Raw genomic sequence first — 22173 nt, forward strand, 5'->3', positions numbered from 1 at the left:
CAGCTCTGTTGTCTCTCATTGGTTCAGTTTCTTACCCTGTACTGTGTTCACCTTGAGTACCTGGAATTATTTATGGCCACTTTTGAGATCAGGTTTACATTTTGTCTAAGGTTCTTCCACCCACATTTAGCTTTTTAGGGATGATTTTGCACAAGGGGTGCATTTTCACTTTCCTCCGGTTGGGGTGGGGTATCGGTGAGGGGTGGTGTCATACTTCATACTTGTATTTCTGGCATAACTTGGGGGGGAGATACATTTCCTGATTTTATGCTTCAGAAGGTAGTCCGTGTTGCAAATTCAAAAGATCTTGAGGAACTGATGTATCAAATTACACTGCCTTCCCAGTGACAATGGCGGGCCACTAAGTGAGGCTAGCTCAAACCTACTGGCATTTAGGGGTAGGATCTAGTTTTCATTTGCATTACCTGGATGGTAGCTCATCTACATGAACACCCAATACAGCCAGCTGGATAATTTCAAAGCATGGGTAGCTCATCCCAGGATGGCACCAGTAGATACGGATACATCAGCAGACATTATAGAACAGATCCTCAGCTGGTGTAAATTGTCATAGGTCTTTTGGCCTCAATGGCCACAATGTGCGCCGGCCGAAGATCTACCCCAGGGACTGTCAAACTTCAGACTATGGCAGCTGTCAGATTCCCATAATAGCATGAGTTACCAGTGCATGTGGCTTGAGTCATATTCAGCAAAGATGTCCTTCCTGGTTGAAATTTGGTTTATTTGGTTATTACACCAAAGCTTCACTGACAATTTGACCCAACACCATGAGTCTGCCCTATATGGAGCATGCCACTTGGCTGTATTTTTCATGAAAATACAAATGTAACATGGTCTGCCAGAAATGAATTGCAATGTAAAGTTTATTCACCTACCCTTTCTTCTCTCTCTCTCTTTTAGAATAGCTTCCAGCCATTCTTGCTTCTCTTCAGGAGTTTTTGCCATGCATACAAACCACTTGTTCTTTGCTGTGTTGTGGATCTTCCAGCCATTAACAACAATGTGGCCACTGCTATGATAATCAGCTGGAAATAGGAAATGAAGAGAAATCTCTCAGAGTAGCATGAAATGAATTAAAGTAAGACTGCTTTTTACTAGACTCCCCATCATAACTCCTCAGCTCTTCCTATAACGAACAGAAGAACGAGGAATTTACAGTATTGTATCTCTACCTTGCACAATCGAAATCCAGACAGATTGTAAACTATATTGTATCTCAATATATACTGTATTCCCTGCCAAAGAAGCTTTCAGTGAATTTAGTGTTTTTGAATAGTGCTCAATTGACAGCCTTGGAGCCTGAATTTCTCCATATAACCATAGCTTTCCCACACTACACTATCAGTGTGCCTTGGCCTGGGGTGACCAAGAGAACTAAGTTCAGATAAGGTAGTTCAAGTCTCCGTTCCAAAGCAGTCCTTTGTTTTTGATTAGACAGCTAACAAGGAGTTATCCTAACTCGCCTTTAGCTGAATAAAGAAGTAAATATCATAAGAATTATTGGTTAACCTTAGTACAAATAGAAATGAACAAAAGAATAAAACCTTTAGTTTCCAAACCAGATTTGCTTACCTATAATCCATTCTTCCAAATACAAAAATGTCAGCATTATAATTAGCACATACAGTATAGTATGTAATAACTGTTTTTTATTTTCAAATATCTTGAATTTTCAAATCTATTCACTTTATCAAATTCTAACTTATGAACAAACTTTATCTATTTTATTATTCATTAATCTTATTTCCTTTTTAGTTACATATCTTTAAAATTTTGATGTTAGCACTTTATGAATCTTACCTGGAAATCTGCTAAACAAGCAAGCTTTCACACTGACTCTAGTGGCCTGGTCTACAATGAAAATACTTCAGTAGGATTATTGCCTTTTCTTTGGGCAGTAATATTTGGAAAACCAAGTGACAACAAAAATAATTTTATGAAAAATATAAATTAAAACTTGAATTAACTAACACTTGCAATAAAAAAGAATATCTAAGGTCAGTAGTCTCTCAACACTAGCTTTCATTAAGAGGCAGGAAAATCCAAAGGCCAGCCAGAAACCACCCTAATCATTTCAGAGCTTATATTTTGCAAATCCTTTTTCATAATTCAGCCCAGTTTTGTATAATGAGATGGGATTTTCCAAAACTGAAACCTTTGCTGAAATGCTTGCTGAGATTTATTTATCATAAATCTCAACAAAAAAAAAATCTCAGCAAGCATGCTGGTATCCTTTCAACAATTTTCAATAACTTTTCATTTTAATAAGATGTATTGTATACACAGGCTAGGAAACGTCAGTAACTGCCAGAATTTATTGTTCAGAGAATCAGGAAACTGATGTCTGAATATGCAGTTGAAGACTCATTCTGGTGCTCAAAGGTGTATAAAAGAGAGTGTAAGTGTGTGAGTGAGGGAAAAATTTAGGTAATTTATTTCTGTCACATTATATTTATTATACTATTTTCAAGTTTTTCTATGGCACTTATTACCGTAGTATCTGAACACCTAACAAACATTGATATATTTATCCTCACACCACCTATGTTAAGAAGGGAAATACTATCCTCTCCACTTTAAAACATAGTGAACTGAAGCAGTTAAAGATTAAGGCCCAGATCCTTAAAGATATTTACATACATAACTTGCACTGATTTCAGTGGAATTTAGAAGGCTAAATACCTTTGAGGATCTGGGCCTAAGTGACTGGCCCAAGGTCACACAAGAAGTCTATTACAGAGCTTGAAATAGAACCCAGATCTTCCGAGTACCAGACCAGTTCCATAACCACAAGATAATCCTTCCATATCTTATGTATTGTTATTACAGGGGGAACGGGCAGCACCTCCTATATTTATGTTGTCTAAAATTTCTATTACAGAAGATTGCTGAAACCTTTTTCTGAAGAGCTCTGACATCTCCATTGTCTTTGAAATTTGGTGTGTGGAAAATTCTGGGATCCAAGAAGTTCACTTTCATTGTCCCATGTATTTCCCTTCAAATTTTGCTGAGTTACAAACTCTTGGAAAACACCATTTTCCTTTAGTGTTATTCTGTCCTCGTATGCCTCGGGAAAAGTTTGGCAGCATATCAAAGTAATAACTCAATATGAACATTCTAAGGCTGGGGCCATGTTGTTGCTAAAGCATCAGCACACACTGCACCAAGAAGGGGTGAGAGCTGCTACAGCAGATGTAGCATGGGAGGCAAGGTAGGAAAACCAGGCCAAGCCTCTACCCCAGCCACCTACAGAATCAACACATGGTTGCAGGGGCCCATCTATCCCTCTCTGGGGACCACTTGAGGTGTGAACTCCCCCATTTTCCAGACAGGACAGGGAAAAAAGAGAGCCTGACTGAAACAGGCTTCCTCTGATCAGCCCCTGGACTCAGCACATGGCACCAGCAGCCCATCCCCTCCATTGGGATAACAGCCTGCTAATGCTATTACCCCTGCAGCTCAAGTGGTACTTGTAGACTATGTTGCAGTGCTAAAATTCTGGGGTTCAAACCCTGTTGATTATGAACAACAGGGGACTTGTTGCAGTGGCATGTAATAGTACTTGTTTTTCCCCTTTTTCAAAAAAAGCTAGGAAATTCTGTAAAAAATATTTTAAATAAAGATATGTAGGTTGCAAAATTATCAAAAAGCACACAAAAGCTAGTAAATGACAGATACAGAGATATAGAGCTGCCCAGGCAACGTTTATTCATCCTCTTTGAGCACATGAATTATGATAGAGCTTTTAGTTACATGATCATACTGCTTTTTCCAGTTTCATTCAGTGCACAGAATAGATGCACAAGGGGAGAGAATTAAGATTGCACAGCAATGGTAAATCTGGCATTTCCTAACTTTTCAGTGCTTGACTTTACAACCTAAATAAATGTTCTTTTAATGTAGTTTATTTTGTATGTAATTATAAATATATTTTTCTGTATAGCATTTATATAACTGAATAAAAAGAAAGACAATACAAACATTACCGTGATGAATAATGTCTTTTCTGTTCTAATCAGTACAATCAGAAAAACAACACTATACCTCCTGATGCTCCAATGAAAATGGAAAAGTGAAAATGAAAAGCTTCCACAAATTGTAATACACAGCCAAAGCCTGGCTTCATCAAAGAAAAATAGCTTATAGAAAACGCATTCATTTCCTCGGGGACATCATTTGCTTTATAATATATCATACACATTAACCCCTCTTTTCCCAATCCTTTGTTTCTGCTAACCAACAATGAAGGAAATAACACCAATTTGCTATGTCTGTCAATCAACATACCCCCTTAATGACTCTCTCGATAACACTCTCTCTCAGTAACTCAGAACCCTTTAGTATTATAGTGGTGTCAATAAAGGTATATCAGTTTACACCAGCTGAGAATCTAACCCCATGATATTAAGGAAAAATGGTTGTTCATTAAAGACTTGTACACCAAAAAATTGTCCATCAGAAACACCACTTAGCCTCCTTTAGTCTTTATTGTTATTATTTAATATTTATAAAAAGAGCAGTACGTTTGCATGAAGTTTTACAGAAATGAAAAGACAAGAGCCATGCCTCAAATAGCTTGCAATATAAATTAAACTTAAACACTGGACAAAATGATGGCAACAGATAATAAGGGGAAGAAAACAATATAATTCCAAATAAGAATATGCAAAACAAATGTGAATGAAGCGTGAAAGAATAAATCATTACATTTAGGACTAAGATAGGGCAAAAGAAAAGAAGCAGATAGAATTAGGTTAGAGGTCAGCTGTAGAAAGCATAGTGAATGAAGGTGGTTATAAAGGAGGCATTTGAATGCACCCACTGGACACACGGAAAGGGAGATCAGTCCAGACATGGGAGCAGCGTGAAAAAGGGCATGATGATGTGAGTGGGAGAGAGAGACAAAAGGAGCAGCAAGGTAAGAAGAGATAGCCCAGCACAGGTTGTAGGGAGGGTTGTATGTAGAAAAAAAATGCTGGCAGGGGCACTACTGTACAGGAATCTGAAAATGAAGTTGAAGCATTTTAACATCATAGAGAGAATCAGTGAGCAATATAAGGATGGGTGACATGGCAAAAGCGGCAGAAAAGGAAGAGTATTTTAGCATGCTGTACAGATTGATGGGAGGAGAATCAATAATTCCGGAAGAGAGAAGGAGGAGGAATAAGAGGATTCACTAAATACCACATTGAAAGAGTGGTCATCTAGGTCGGAGGATAGCCAAAAAAAGACGAGACACAAAAACAGAGGGATGAAGGGGTCTCAAGAAGAAGTTGGGGTCATCAGGCCAAAGACTACAGAAGTATCAAGGATAATGGGTAAGGAGATATCACCCTTAGACTTTGTGAAGAAGAGATCATTCGCAGCTTCTGTGAGGAAAGATTCAGTGGCATAAAAATGGTGGAAGCCAGACTGGAAAAGAAAATGGAGGAGCACTGGGACTAGAAAGCCTGCTCAAACAGCTTGGCGATGAAGAGAAGAGAAAAGGAACTATAATTAGAGAGGGAAGCAGGAATGACAATTTGCCTTCTGACTCGCTATGAAGATTCTATATCATCCTGCAATCTTGGAAAACATGAAAAACAACCAACTACCAACTCACTCACTCTTTCATCTACCTGATTTTCCCACTGCTTCTTCCACCCCCTCAGGAGGGTCATCATCCCCTCCACCACCAACCCCCATAGGTTTCCTAAAGATAATCAACTCCTAAGTTAAATTCTGTATTTAGTACAGCTGGTCAGAAAATGGCAATTATGTTTTGCAGTAAATTTAGGTATTTGCTCACCTGGCTAGCTGGGGTTCAACTCTGATGGAGCAGGGAGCACTGGAGACACTCTGGGGAGAATGAGATCTTAACTAGGAGCAGCTAGGGCAGGTCTCTGCAAGCAGAGCTGGGCAAGTAATGGCTTTCCTGGCCCACAAGACTTTTTGAGATTTTAAAATGTTTCCCATCCCCAAATGGGAGAAAAATTCAAAATATCAAAATTTTGTGCAAATTTATGATCCAGAAAAAAAATGAATTGGGTCAAAATGTTTTTATAAGTTTGAAATGTTTAATTTTTTACCTTTTATATATTTTATATTTTTATAAATATTATGTTTTATATATTTTATACCATCTTAACTTTTTAAATTTAAATTAGCTAAAATTTCTAAAGGAAAAGCCACTTCAAATCAGAAATTGAAACCTTTCATTGAGAAAATGTTGAAACAGGAGATTGCAATCATTTAAAAACTTCTTTTTCCCAAAATCTTTTTGAATAGGGAGATTTGTCCAAACTGACACTTTTTCATGAACAGTTTCAATTTAGACAAATCAACATTTTCCAATGAAAAAATCATTTAGTTAGATAATTCTGAACCAACTCTATCCATGAGCTCCCTCTCTTTCCTTCTCCCCCTCTCACTAGTAGGCCTTCCTACTAGAAGGGGCTGCTTCTTTCCCTTCTCTAGAGGACCAGATTTCCAGTTATGCACAGTAGGCATGTGCCTAGGGGCGCTGGCATTCTAGGAGCACCTAAACGGTGGTGGATTATCACATGGGCCAATGGGACCTCTGCCCAGAGGCCCCGGACAATTTGGGGGCCCTGCATGAATGCCAGAACTCTGGCCCCATCCCCTGCCCTTCCTCCTCTCTCCTAGGACCCCACTGTCCTGCACCTCTCTTCCCCCTGATAACCCGCCCCCCCAGCCAGGCCAAAAGCCCCGAGCCCAGGGGTGAGCATATTCTCCCCACCTGGAACTGGCCAAGCCGGTCATCCCAGCCCCTCTCCCCCCATAGAAAACATGAAGATCAGTTGTAGGCAGGGAGGGACGCTGAAGATGCAGTGCCTCGGGACACGTGAGGTGTAAATTCGGCACTGCCTCACCCTTCTTTGTGCTGCAGAATGTGGGGAGGGTATTACATGTTGCATCCGGGCACCAGGGCCTGTCCCACCCATTGCTGCTGCTGTTGGGCAATGGGAGTGATAATAGAGCCAGGTGATTGGTTCCTACCTAAAGGAGCTGAAGTGGGAGGGAGGTTGCTGCTGTTTGCTCCCAAGTAGCCATTTGGGGCCCCAAACTACCATATGGGTTTTCACCTCCATCCAACATTCTGGAGGTCTGGTTTTGGGGCTTTAAATTACAATTGTTGCAACTTTAGTAGGTTCCAGTGTGGTTGGTGGGCTAGAAAGTGTTTGATAAAGATTACTGTCATCAGTGCATAAGCCTAGGTACAGCAGTGCCTGGGAAGGAGCTATGTTTCTATAGCTCGTGCAACTTGTGGCTCTCATCATTTTATCTCTCCTACCTCTGGCATAGAGGAGAGGAGTGGGCTGACACTCTGCCTTCCAGTTTGAGTCCCTTGACAGGCCTAAGGGTGTAGAAGGAGCAGGGCCTTCACACTCACCCTTAGGTTTATAGTCCACCTGGGCGCTTGGTGCCAGGTGAGATCATCCTGGAACAAAGAATGAGGCAGGTTCCAGTGCAGTTGATGGGTTAAAACAGTCTGATTTGAGGTCCCTTTAACTCAATGGGCACCTTGAGCATTGATCCTGAGCACAGTATTGCATGGTGAAGGGGTATGTTTCATGCTGTGTAACTCCCCTCATCTTATCTTTTCTACCTATGGCATTGGGGGGGAGGGTCAGGACTCTGGCAGGCCTGAGGTCATAAAGAAGCCATGGCCTTCACATCCACTTTCAGATTCATAACACACAAGCCATTGGTACCACTGAAGATCTGAACTGGAACAACCTGCTGGCTAATTTGGAGAGGTTACCCAACTGGGGTAACAGTTTAAAATAAAGTTGTGGTCTCTGCATTTAACTAAACTACAGTTTATATCTTTCATTTTCTCCATGTCCACATCAAAATTCCTTTTGTTTTAAATTTCCCACATACATTTTAGAGTTTTTCATAAAACAAAACAAGCAAAAAACCCCCAAAATCCCTAACTGAGTGAGTGTGAATGTGAATGAACAAAAGCCAAGAAAATTCTGACCAGCTCGCTTCATTAAAATTGTAGAAGAATAAAATGTCTTTTTTTTTCCCCTTTTTCTCTTTTTTAACTTACGGTGTTGTCATTATTGCGTATAAAAGCAAATAAGATAATGTTCTAAAAAAGGCAACTTTCAAAATTGTTTTTACAAACACATTATACTAATAGGAATATCCCATATAAGTATGCTGGATATTATAAAGTAAAATATAATGCACCATTTCAGTCAAGGCAATAAACATCACTTTAGCATTTCATCATGACCATCTGCCACCAGTGTAAATCAGTCAGCTGTAATTGATCGGCTAGAACACCAACTGCCCCACTAATAATGTTTGAAATAAATGATGTGTCACAGAGCACATTGTTAGTGGGACTATCTGCCCCATATAAAGCGAGATCTTTATTATTTCCTTTAAATCTGATACTGCAAAGGCTGAATACTCTCCACTCCCTCAGGAATCAATGGCAGTTAAGGTTGCTTAACACTTCACAGGAGATGCTCAACACCTTGAAAGACCGGGGTCTTTATGTTATAACTGATCACTGCAAATGTACTCACCTGTGCCATCATCTACATTCTCTACTTCCATTACCTCTGTGTTTATTCTGCCTCGAAAAAGATACCGATGGCCATCAATAGAGGCTCTGCTATTCTTCAATCGTCTTGTAAGAAAAAAAGCAAAAGAACATTGTCTAAACAACATACTATACATTGTTTCTGTATCATTAGTACTATTATTTGTATGTATTTTAGTAGCATCCAATGGCTGCTATATGCATCAGGGTCCAATTGTACTGGTGCTATAGAAATCAGAATAAAAGACGGTCCCTGTCACAAAGAACTTACATCTCGTATAGAGATATTATAAAATTATAGTTAACTCATAATATAGATAATATAGCAACAGTACAGTGGGGAAAGTGGAGAAAAATCAGTTGGGATGACCCCCCCACACATACTGCACTTCCATTCTAAACCTCTTTTATCAGTCACTTCTATTTGTATATTAACTGATCTTTTGGGCTGAAGTCTCTCATACATTAAATCGAGAGGGAATCATTCTCTCTCCTTTACCCATTTCTAATTTATCCAGTTCTGTGCAGAGTAGTCTTCAAAAGGTGCAGCAGAAAAGATGTACTGTAGTGAACAATTAGTTTTGTATGTTGTTTTGAGTTTTCAGACTTACATTTCAGTAACTGGAGTCAGAAACTGAATAGATTATTTACAGTAAGAAGACATATTTATTTTGATTTTCAGTCAAAACATAGTTCAGGTTAAAAATGTTTGTATTGCCACATTATAAACAATGTGTTTGATAAACATTCATGCATCAATTATCGAGTAATCAGAACAAGAAGTGTTTTGGAACTGTTAGGAAAAGTTCTGAGGCTCTTGTCTCTCACATATCTCCCAGACCAATTTATTTTCTAAACTTCCAGCATGCCATGGAGGGAGCTCTGGATGAAGAATATGTTCCATTTTATTTCAAAAGCAAATGACTTCAAGCACAGCATAGTTTATGACTGTGATAACCATGCACTGAATATGCACAGTAAGTTATTTTCTTTAACATCTTAAGCATCTATTGAGGTATGATACTCCAAATATATCCACTTGCATTAACTTGAACAATTCAATATGCATGCAGGACAGTTTTCTGTCCCATATGCTTACTGAATAATCCTTATCCAAACAACAGTTTAGTTACTAAATTTTTTATCAAACATAAAACAGCTTTGTCGACTGTGCAACTTTTTCTTGCTTCACATTAAAAGAGAGTGTGACAAATACAAAAAGTATGGGAACACAGCAAAGACGAGGCAGTATGATCTATGAGTTCCAGTAGCTACACCTATTGTTTTTATACAAATTATAGCAAATAAAAAACAGCATTAACTTTAATGGGGCCAGGATTTCACTCTTCATTCTTTAATTTAAATGTAGGTGATATTTGATTTAGCAATGTTAGACCCCCCATTCAGAGAAGCACTTAAGTACATGTTTAACATTAAGCACAGACTTAAGTTCCATTGACTTCAATGAGAGTGAAGAACGTATTTAATTGTAAGCATGTGCTCAAGCATTGTCCTGAACAAGATGCTTTCCAGAATCAGAGTCATAGTGATGAAATATATATATTGACTACAGTCACAAACATACTAAACAGACACCTATCTTTGGAGGTGGGAAAGGAAATACAGGGGGGAAAAGAAGAAGAAAGAACCTTTAGACTTAACAATCAATCATAAGCTAAATGCTTACACATTCTACATAGAATTTCAAAATTTTATCCAGGGTGAGCACTGCTCAGCCCTTTCCTCCAACAATAACTCATCTTAGCCATTCACTCTCACACAACAGACAATAAAAACACTTATGGGGCTGAGCAAAAGTTCTTAAAGGAACTTTAATTATGAATCCCCTGACTTCTGTGAGACTAAAATCTCAAGCATCATATCACATTGATTAGGATTTAATTTGTTCTCACTGTATCTGATCACATAAGTGACTACAGGAAAGGAAGTGTTGCCTAGTGTCTATAGCACTGCACTGGGATTCAGGAGATGTTGGTTCTATTCCTGGCTCTGCCACTGGCCTGGGATGACATTGGGCAAGTCACTTCTCTGCTTTGTGCCTCAGTTTACCCAACTGTAAAATAGGGGCAATCATACTGACCTCCTTTGTAAAGTTCTTTGAGATCTATAGATAAGAGCTGGAAATTATTATCAGTAGTAGTTGTAGTAGTGTAACAGAATATTTATAAGTTTGTGAATCTAATTTCTATTTCTACATTCATTTATAAACCTTCATCTTATTAACAATCCCTTTCCTTTATCCAGATTTCCTGTTTTTCTCATCAGAGTTCTGCTCTCAAAACCCATAAGCTTCCTTTCTATTTTGCTTCACTCTTTTTTAAAGACCATTGATAATAGGGATTCTTTTTTTTAAAGGTATTTTATATACTATATAAAAATGCTAAAATTTTTATTGGAAGGTGGCAATATAAACATTTTTAGCCTGAACTATGTTTGGACTGAAAATCAAAATATATATGTCTTCGTATTGTAAATAATCTATTCAGTTTCTGATTCCAGTTGCTGAAATGTAAGTCTGAAAACTCAAAACAACATACAAAACTAATTGTTCACTGCAGTACATCTTTTCTGCTGCACCTTTTGAAGGCTACTCAGCACTGAACTGGACAAAGTAGAAATGGGTAAAAGAGAGAGAAAGCAGCAAAACCATATTCTGACTAGTTATCTGGAGAAGAGCTGCAAATATGAGCAAATGCTCATTCAGAGAAAGAAAAGCAAGTACAGCCAACCTCCCCAAAACTTAAGGAAGGCAAGCAGTTGACATTCAGTGATATCAAAAAAGATGCACATTTTATTTGCAGAAATACTAAAATAAATGATATCTTAACACTACTTTTAAAATGTTGTTCATAATGAGAATGTTCTCCTGCAAAACTTTTGGCAGTCCATTAACGACAGGTATTGTTTTAACCTGGACACTTAAATATGCCTACCAGTCCTTGCTAGATTAGAATCTATGAAGAGACATTGCTTCATTATAAACTCAATGGTCTATTGAAAGACAATTTGAGCAATTTAACTGGTAAGAGCTTGATTCATCAATTTGCTAGAAATGCCTTCTATATTCCAATTTAGAGTGAGATTTTTAAAAGCACTTTGGCATTGGCCTAACTCTGTTCCCAATAAAGCCAAGCACTTTTCAAAAGTGCTCTCTTAGATGGCATTCCCATTGGGAAAAAATGTCGATGTGGGCTTTTTGTCCATTTTCAACATATAATAGCAACAAATATTTACTTCAAGCATAAGGCATTTCCTCAGAATTAATGATCATCTGGATTCAGAAGCCTCCACTTTTCTCCAAATAGCCATTAAGCCCCCAGGAAATGCCCTGCAGATCAATAATTATTGCCTAATAAGTAACAAATGAGTCAAGTACACTCTCCCTTTATTGTCATTATAAAAGGTTATGATAAAAACATTCTGTAATATAACCAATATAAAAAAAAATAACAAATGTTACGACTCAATATTGCATGGAATTTTCAACTATTTAAAAGGACTATTCTGTGGAATTTCTAGAACATAGCCCTCAAATAAACGAACACCCTCTTTGAACTCCATATTAAATAATACTCCAAAGAATCATAGCAAGTGAATGAATTTATTTCCCATCTATCCATTCTAGCACATGAATGAACCCATTGCCATTCTATCATGAATCCATTCTAGGTTAACACATTTTAATATCTACAGAAATCTCGAAGTTGTGATGTTAAAAAAGGGAAACTGTACTAAGCAAGGAATATTTAGAACATGATGTATGAAACCAAAGAAACCATCAATATTTCCACATTTTGAGATATTCATTCAACATCATATTTTAACTGTCAAGTGTCCATGCAAACATGCAATTTAATTATGGATCAATTAAAAGTTTCCTGTTATAGCAAGTGGTAATTTAGTTTTAATTGCATGAAAAAGTCAAAGCAGAGCTTATTCAAGATACGTTGTATTTTAGGGAATTTAACCTAAATCAGTTGATACTAGATTAAAGCTCAATAGTCGTAAAAAAGCATCATTGAAATCCATCATTGCATCCAATATTATAGTGTAGAAATGCTAAAATTAATGATATGCTAAAATGGTTCACTATCAACTACTAGCTATGGATTTCTATCTAACCGCATTCCAAACTTCTACAATCAAACAAATATTGAAACATAAAAACAAAGAGGCAGATTCACTAGAGCTAATGCAGGAAGGTGTAAATTACATCTCCTTACATCTGTAAAAGCCGCTGCATTAGCAGGCAGCATTTGCACTACCACCCTTTTCACCTGAGAAAAGCCATTTTAACTCCTACTGGGAATTCCCTAGAAGCTCTTTTTATGGGAACCATTGCAGAACAAGGCTGAATCAGTGCATTTGCTGGCCAACCTGAACAAGTCCCCTTCAAAATTAGTGCCACCAAGTTTTTGGTCTGAAATGGCCCCCTATTTCTTTCTAACGCCAAGGAGTCTGTGACTGATCACCACCACTGCAGCATCTTGCCTTGGCACTTCCACACCAAAAGCCCTCCATAAGGGTCTCTGCAAGCAGAAGCCATTATAGATCCTAGAGGGCATCTTTCCCAAAATCTGTAACTAATGCAGGTGAAGAGATCTTCATAGCGTGCAGATATACTCTTATCCTGATACTCTAGGATAAATAAACCATAGAACATACTTTACATGTGATAACATGAATAAAGTATACAACATATTTTCTACAAACATTCAAAAAAGAACTAGATAGATTTTTTTTTAGGAATACGCAGTCAAATTTATTCATAACTCTTTGCAAAAAGTATACATTTTACAGTTTTCAATCAGGAATTATACTCCCAATCCACACAATGGACAGTTAAAGTCTCACATTCATTTTCTAAGACTACCTTAAATATATCATTTACAAATTGTTCATTCATTCATTCATTATCCTTTGACTTATTATTCATTGACTTCTGATATTCTCAGATGGTCGTAGTTAAGAGCCTAAATCCTACTGACTTTCAATGAGATTTAGGCTCTTAAATCTGTCATTTTTGAAAGTGATCATTAAGATCCTAAATCTCATAGGCACTTTTGAAAATGTTACCCTTGAGCTTCAATTCTGCAAAGGGCCTCTGTGCAGGCACAAAAAAAAAAAAAAAAAGTTTTAAAGTTTCCTCACTACAAAGTACTTGTTCATATGGGTAAAATGTAAATAATTTCTAGAGTAAAAGGTAATCAGTTACCTGTGTTTTCTCTTGCAGTAGACCAAAAGATTGTCAAAAAGAAAAAACACCCGCTCCTGGATATTTCCTGCAGAAATTTTCAGCAAAACTCCATACATTAGCATTTCCGTGCATGTATCTGTGATGTTAGACCCCTAAACCAAATGGAGAGAAACAGATTAGTTCGTATGGATTGATGATGTCTGCAAAACCAAGCAGAATGCAGATTTCAATACAAATTATTTTTCAATTATACCAGCTCCTTTAAAAAAAATTAATAGAAAAAAATCAAACTACTGTGGGTTTTTCTAAGTTTAAACATTGATTTGAAACATGTATTTAATGAAGCTAAACAAAGACTGTACATTAATCTAGTATTACATTAGGTTCTGGCTTTTTTTCTCTCTCTCTCTCTCTCTCTCTCTCTTTTTATGGATTATTAAATCTTTCAAATTATATCAACCTCTGTATATGACAATTTAGCTAAATGGTTCCAAGTCCCAGATGAGACATCTGCTGAAGAACTAGGTTGGTTGTAAAAATCATAATTATGACCTTCAACTATCTTAACTATGGTGTCAGTGTGTTCTAAAGAGTAGCTTTAAAGATAAAATTCTTATGAAAAAATGAAACTGGAGAAGTCATGTTTCAGAAGACTACATACCATAAAAATTCTATCCCACCGAATCTAATCTCTAATCAATGAGGTGTACTGATGTTTTCTCAATAGTTTGATGTATGTACTTTCATACCAAGCTTTCAAAAAATAAAAACAAAAAACTATCAAAATATAAATTATAGACAAAGCTGACAATGAAACTTACACTAACAAATTCTATTTTAAGTTCGTTTTCGGTTGTTCGTAATTTTTCCAAACTTTAACCTTTGATGAAATTTTCCATGGTTTTCTTTTCCTAAGGATGATTTTCAAGTGTCAGTGAAAATAGGTCAGCTGTTCCAAAACCAAGACTAGTGAAAAATAAGTAGTTTTGCCAATGATTATAAAGTTTTCCCATGGTTTGTTGGAAGAGTTCAAGCACCTCCATGCTTTAGAGAAGGAACTTGACATTTGGTTGGGAGGTTGCCCTAAATAAGACAGGCATCTTTTGCTTCCCCCCTGACAATCCATGCAGCTTTGGTGAGATATAAACACTTGAAAATCACCATATACTCATGTAGAGGAGCTTGTTAAAGACTTGCTGCTAAAATATCTCAATATGCCATCTGCGCTGAGCATGCTACAATCCGTACATGTCAATTACACTGAGCATGCACCTAGGGTTCAATGAGCTACCTTCATGGTAGGAACAGAGTTATAGCTGTGTATGTGGTGGATGCAGAAGAAGCAGCAGCCATGGATACCCTTTCCCCATAACGCCATCACTTTGGCCCAAAGCAAGATGGACTGAGTTGAGTTTCAGGAGGAAATCAGGGGTGCTAGTCACAGCTCTTCCTCTGGCTCTTGTTAATTCTTTGTACTTTGCAATTCTTACTATAGGGGTGTAAATTACAGTGCACACTAGCACATTGCACACTAATTGCCTTGTGTATACCCTGCTGTCATTCACTAAAAGTGTACTTTTTGAAATGGGACTACAGTAATGCACACTAGGGAACTTTTAGTGTGCTCTAGCAGGGTCCATATGGGCCCATTAGTGTGCAACACACTAGGGAGCACTAGATGCACTGAGGAGACAAGCCCTCAGACTCCAATCTCAGGAAGCAGACAAGTATCATTCACACACTGTATTGATAAAGTAAAAGAGGTTGCATGATGTCACACCTGCAGAGCAGGGAACAGAACTCAAGTCTCTAATATGGCAAGTTTTAACCATTTACCCATACTATCTTTCAAAAAGAATGTGCCAAATCTACATGTCTGGGTGTGCCATTTGCAGCTAATAGACAGAAAACCACAGATTTTTCAGCTGAAAACTGAAAATTATCAGTTCTTTAGCAATTTTTTTCTTACAAAAAATTGAAATTTTGATGAAAAATTATTTTTTCATTTTTATTGGGGGGAAGTAAATTTTTTCCAAACAGCTCTAGTAATGCATCTTATTGTTCCATGTTCATGTAACAAAAGACCCTATTGATCAAACTTTTCTTTGCTGTCTCTCCCCCAACTCCTGCCCATCCCTTTTTAACCCAACTCCTGCCCATCCACGAAAGAAAGTGACTCACTGAGGGGAGTAAGCGGCTGACACCTGGTGTGGCAGCAGGACCGGCTGACTCCATTCCAAGAGGAGCCTGTGGTAATGGGGCACAGGGCAGACTGGATCTCCTCATCCTCCCTCCCTCATGCAGGGACTCCCTGCATGCTTTCCTTGCTGATTCCCTGCCTTGGTCCAGACACCCAGTCACAGCCCCATAGCCCATCCTGCACCCACCTGATAACTTTGTCATGCCCCCCCTCCTAGGGAAGCGTACCCACAGTGTGAAAACCAATGCCCTACTTTATGCACAAGTAAAATGGATAGGTTAGTTTGATTCTGAATGCCTGATACTTGATTAAAGTCTCATTTTAACATTGCTTTAACTATAGTTTTCATCATATCACTGCCCTGGGTGTTATTTTTCCTTCCTCTTTTAACCATAAACTGCTGACTGAGATCCTATAGAGAGAGGAAAAAGTGGCCGCAGCATGTCATGCATTAAATATACAAGTGTACCATGGACTCCTTTTCCCTTGGAAATCTCCCATCTGAATACTGAACAGCGATAACCTTTGCTTATCTTATAACATTGACAAGATCCAACCCATGATGGCATGGCTGTAGGTGAGTGATTTTTGTTAAGTGTTGTTGTATTCACTGAAGCCCTGGAGAATGAGATAACAGAAATCAAGTCCAGCTCTCCCACAACACTGGAGAATACTATCATAACACACCCAGAATATATAACCTTTCTGTATTCTTATTTATTTATTTAGTACTGTAAGGGCCAAATTGTCCCTGGAAAAATATGGTCACTCACCGTATTATAACAGTTTTTCGAGATGTGTTGCATATGTCTATTACAGAGTAGGTATGTGCGTATCTCGTGCACCAATGCTGGAGTTTTCCCAAGTTGTATCTATAGGGAGAGCTATGCATGTGCCCTGGCTTCCTTCATGCTTTAAGCCCACTGTCCTGGTTGGTCTGCCGGCAGGGCCGAACGGGGGAGCATTGCCCCACACAAACTGCATTTTTCCACTCCCCTCTTGACCCTGGCCCTTCAGTGCAGCTCCAAGGCACACTGCCCCATCCCACTTGCCCTGCCTGACAGAGCCTGCGTGGAGAGCATGTGTAGGGAGCAGGGCACGGTCTGGAAGAGAGGGGTTTTTCAGAGGGGGGGGGACACGGAGCTGGATTGGGGAGCAGTAGACGTACAGCTGGAAGGTTTCCTCAGCCTCTGGTTTGCAGGCAGCAGGGGAGGGGTTTGCTCTTTTGCATTGGGGAGTATCCCCATGCACTGACCTGTCCCCTCCATCTCGGTTGCTGGTGTGTGGGTGTGCCGTTCTGCAGTGGGGGGGAGGGTCAGGAGACTCCCTCCCCCCCCCCCATGCACTGACCTGCCCCTTCTCCCCTCACAGCTCCACTGCCAATTCTAGCAGTCATCCACACCCCCTCTTCCATTGCAGGCTGCACACGCTGCCCTCCTTAGTCATCCGTCCCTCGCCAAGATGGAGCATGAAGCTGCCTGCAGGAGCATCCTCAGCGTGTCCCCACCAGCTAGGCTTGCTCAGCCATTTTGCTGACTGGGGGCTCCCCTGCCAAACCAAAGGTTCCCACACACACACACCCCATCTCTCCCCCACACACACACACAACCTGGCTGCTCCACCCATTCCAAAACACCCTTAACTCTTCATATGCCACAGCCCACCCCACCCCTCCACCTCCCCATGAGCCATCTGTTAGTAGTGTCCTCCATCTTGGACCAAACTGGTCTCAGTGTTGCCCCCCTCACCCCAATGCCAGGCTGGGGTTCTCGGAGGCTGAATCCCTGCCCTGACTGGAGAAACAGGTTGTCTCCTTTTTCTGCCCCCCATCTCTCTCCCAGTTGGAGGGGATGCTCTCCTGCCTGCTGCAGGAGAACTGAACCCTGTGGGCTGAGCTGGCGCTGTGGCAGTCCCAGAGCTGAGCGGACTGTCCCACACCTGCCACTGCTGATAGGCAATACCAAGGGACCTAAACCACCCCTCCAGCAACGCCCCTGGGGGGCAGAGGTCAGGGGGACCTTGCTTATGGGTAACGGGGGATATGGAACTTTGGCTCAATTTGAGAGGGGGTGAGGTCAGGGCTTTTGCCCCTGGCTTTGCAAGGGAAGGGGTGATGGGCATCAATGGGGTGCACTCCCTTTGGAAAGGAGAGGTACCATCTGCCCTCAGGCCACAGCACTGAAGGGCCAGAGTCAGAAGGGGAGTGGAAAGATGCTCTCTGTGAGTACTGGCTCCTGCTGGTACATATAGTTAATATATGTATGTAATAATTAAAAATAAATTATTTTCCTTAAGAAGTGTTAATAGTGGGGATGCTCCAGTGCCTATTGTAGTTGCACAGGTGGGGTTCAGGGAAAAAGATTGGGAGCCCCTGCTCTACGGCAAGGGGATAAAGGGCAGCACGGTCCTGCCAATCCTTTTGTTCCTTCGTACTGGAATTTATATGAAACTCTGATGTGTTGACGAAGGAGGGTGGGTCATGTAATGGACCTATGCAACACATCTCGAATAATAACACTTACAAGAAGGTGAAGAATTTAAAAATGGTTACTCAAGTGATTGCATATGTCCATTTTGCTAAAGGAGACTCTTGAGCTGTTTTCAATGGAGGTGGGGGCTAGAAGTCTCATATGAGGAGTGACTACAGGACTGCTTTTCCCACATTCACATCTTCCCTTGATGCTGTAGTAATTGCATAGTGTCTAGCAAACGTGTATAGAGGGCCAATCCACTGCTCTGCAGATGTACATTTCCCACAAATGCAACAGAGGCCAAATGTGCTGACAAATTCTCAGGGGGTGTCTGATACTTTTAGCAGTATAGCACAAAATACTGAAGACGGTAATCCATTTAGAAAGCGGTTGTGCTGTAATAAGATGACCTCTTGTTCATTCTTCAAAGAATATAAAGAATTGAAGAGAAACCCCAAATGGCTTTGTTGTATCCAGGTAAAAGGCTAGGGCTCAGTGCACATCTGAAGTGTGCAGCTGTTTATCTTTGTGAGAATGTGACTTTAGGGTGGGGAAAAAAGACTAGTGAATGTACTGACTGATTAAGATGGAAATCAGACACTACTTTGGAAAGAAAAATTAAGACATGGCCTAACCTGCACCTTATCCTTGTAGAATATGGTATGTGGAGTGGACTTGCACCAACCAGTCATCCAGGTACCGATGCATGTCGATGTCTTAAAAGCAGAGGTAGGTTGCCACCACGGCCATGCAATTGATGAAAAGCCTCAGTGCAGATGATATACTGAAGGGATTACTGGGAACTGCAAATTATCTCCCACCATGAATCTTCTGCGGCCACGGTAGATTGCCACATGGAAATGGACATCCTGTAAGTTGAGGGCAACATACCAATCACCTTGAGCTAGAGAAGGGATAATTACAGCCAGGGAAACTGTAAGGAACTTTAATTTTTTGATTCATTTGTTTAGGTTCTGAAGATCTAGAATGGGCCTGACACCCCCTCTGGCTTTGGATATTAGGAAGTATCAGTAGTAAAACCTTTACTTCAATGAGGAGGAAGCACCTCCGCTATAGCTCCCAAAGAACAGAGTCTGCACTTCTTGTCTTAATATAGACTCCCCTGAAAAGGGACTGGGAAGGGAGGCAGGAAGGGAGATGGAATATATCCTGCATTTTCTGATTCCACCATGCTTAGCACCTATTTGTCTAATATGATGTTCTTCCACACACTCAGAAAATGGATAACCTGTTCCCAAAAGTAGGGGAAAGGGCCACTGAAATCCAAACTGGTAGGTATGCCATCCTCAACAGAGGAGTCAAAAAGGCAGCTTTAAGGCTTGTGGGTGCCTGGACTGAAACTATCGAGGAAGCGGATGGCAGAGGTCATTCTTTGTGGCCTCTGTTTGCATCTGGTCTAGTACAGTTGTCTGGACAGTAATACCAAGCCAAGGGATCCCAGTGGTTGGCAATGTAAAGATGCAACCCCACACATGAACAAACATTTCTGCCAATAAGGCCTAGTTTTCACACATTCTTTTCGTCCGAGGTAGCCTTAGATCTACCTCAACTGTGTGTTTCATTCACTGCAGCCACTACCTATGAGCCTGGTTGTAGGGCGTAAATAGAACAGTTGGAAGCTGTAGGATGGAGCCTGTTATTTGTGCCCCATATACTTTGCTTCAGGTGGAATAGATGAAGGGGTGGGCCAGATCAAGCTTATTAGAAAGGCTACCTTCCCTGCAGTAGCCAGGTGCAATATGTCTACAAGTTTATGAAGGTTTTGCTCCACCAACTTCATACGAATACCAAGAGGTGTAACTATTCTTTTCAGGAGCTCTTAGTAAACTTTAAAATAATCAAGTACTAAAAAAGAAGCTTCCGATAACACAGCCTCGTCTGGGGACAATGATAAGATATTCAGAGATGGCAAGACAGAACCCTCATGAGACTGCACTTGCACCACTGAGGTAGAAGGTTGCTCCAAGTCAGGCTGAGGAAGGACCAGTAATTCAGTGTCCAAAGTCTGTTCAGTACTTACAACAAGCAGCCTATCTGTACTGGGTGGGGAAGCCTCTCTTCTTGGTGACCTGCTTCTGTGAGAAAGTTTGGTTGTTGATCTGAATCTGAAGGCTCCTCCCAAGGCATCCAATATGGCCAATGAGGAGGCTGATATGGTACCAGAGGCCAGGCCCCCAGTCCCTCTATCTGCTCCTTGCAGACTGTCTTCTGTGAGAGCAGAAATAAGTTTTGAAGAAAACCCTGGATTACTGAGAGGCATAGGAACCCATTTCAGACTCCACTGAGTAAGAATACCCCAAAGGCCAGGGCAGTACAGTACCAGGAAGAGCCATCAAAGACTGGGATTGGGATCTAAGTTTAGCCTGTGATACCAATGGTAGCATTGAAGGCTTCCTAGCACTGAAATGGAGCAGGGTTCTAGATACAATCACTGAAGAGGCCTAGGAACACAGTACCAGTCCTGAGACCCAGGGTACCGGAACAGATCTCAGCACTAGTGCCAAAGTCTGCACTGTGTGCAATGGTATCAATAAAGGGCCTTCACCCTGAATCAGCAGCGATGGAGGCACCAAAAGCTGCAACTGTTCCTTTGCAGCTGCATAGGTCTCTGGCATCAGGACTAAGACAGATGGTTGCCCTGCAGAAAGCAGGGGTGGTGGATCCTCTATTGTCATCAATGAAGTAGCTGACCTCGACAGTCCCAGCTTGGGCACCAGAGTTCAAAAGTTCAGTCCTCCAAGAAGCAATGTGAAACAGTATGGGGGAGCAGTGAGCCAAAAAGTGCAATCTACCTTCAGTACCAGACTGGCCTTCCGATGCAGAGAAGTCACGCACCACGGACTTTGACGAAGAAGTTAGTGCTGTTTTCTTTTTTGGTTTAGAGGACAAGAGTGCTCTGAGCACTTATGCTTTCTGGAAAATAGTTCCAGCGAAGGGGATCTCCTTTAGTCTCCCTGCTGCAGTGAAACACTCCAGGAGTATGGAAAGATTCTGGCAGCAGGGATGCAGTGGGGAAAGGCTCTGGCAGCTTCCTGCTGCCGGAGCCTTTCTCAGTGCTTCCCGGCTGCCAGAGCCTTTCACTGACATACGTATTTACACGCTGCAGTGTGGACACAGCCTGCTTTTCACTGAGGTATGTGGTGTGCAGTGTAGATGTAGCTTCAGACTCTCAGTGAATACAGAAATCTCTAAATAAGCAGTGACTTGGTAGCAAGAAGAGGGGAAAGCCTAAGAGATGGCAGAATTTCCCATTGAACTGTTACCAAGCTGGGATTCTCTATGTTCAGGTTACATGAAAAACCAGTAAGAAAAATAATTTTTGTGTGTGTTTTTTTTCCTCTGTCTTGTTGTAACCTTTGCAAAAATGTATTTAAGATGTTTTTAATTACTGAGTCATACCACCAGTTTAAACACCCACTTACACAAGATGTGAATTAAGTCCAATATATTTAACAATCTTGGATATTAAGTGAAAAAGTAATTGTATTAAGAATCTTCTTGGAACAGATGTTCTGTTTTTTCATACATCTCTATTTTTATCATAAACACAAAGCTTAGTTTTATGACACTTTTGTATGGGAATTTAAGTCATGCTTTCATCCTTGGGTTCTAAAAATACTTTTTTTCCCCCCAGAGAAGGCCAAGCAATGTGCTAAACGTTTCCTTCTGGTAAAAAACC

General features: G+C 40.3%; 1 protein-coding gene across 8 annotated transcripts in view; it reads right to left on the reverse strand.

Moving 5' to 3' along the window:
- PREX2 (phosphatidylinositol-3,4,5-trisphosphate dependent Rac exchange factor 2) overlaps positions 1 to 22173 on the reverse strand; it is a 257393-nt gene that overhangs the window by 174725 nt on the left and 60495 nt on the right. For 7 of the 8 annotated variants that reach the window (XM_067553641.1, XM_067553642.1, XM_067553645.1 and 4 more), the window contains 3 exons: positions 13821 to 13954; positions 8568 to 8671; positions 897 to 1046 (listed from right to left, as the gene is read on the reverse strand). In XM_067553641.1, coding sequence (XP_067409742.1) covers positions 897 to 1046; positions 8568 to 8671; positions 13821 to 13954 — 388 coding nt within the window. Of the gene's footprint in view, positions 1 to 896; positions 1047 to 8567; positions 8672 to 13820; positions 13955 to 14463; positions 14581 to 22173 lie in introns of those variants that run through there. The other variant, XM_067553643.1, reaches the window with a different exon arrangement.

This window comes from Emydura macquarii, unplaced genomic scaffold (genome assembly GCF_026122565.2).
Source record: "Emydura macquarii macquarii isolate MOO-44397 ecotype Brisbane River unplaced genomic scaffold, CSIRO-AGI_Emac_v2 contig_1477, whole genome shotgun sequence".
NCBI classification, from domain to species: Eukaryota; Metazoa; Chordata; order Testudines; family Chelidae; genus Emydura; species Emydura macquarii.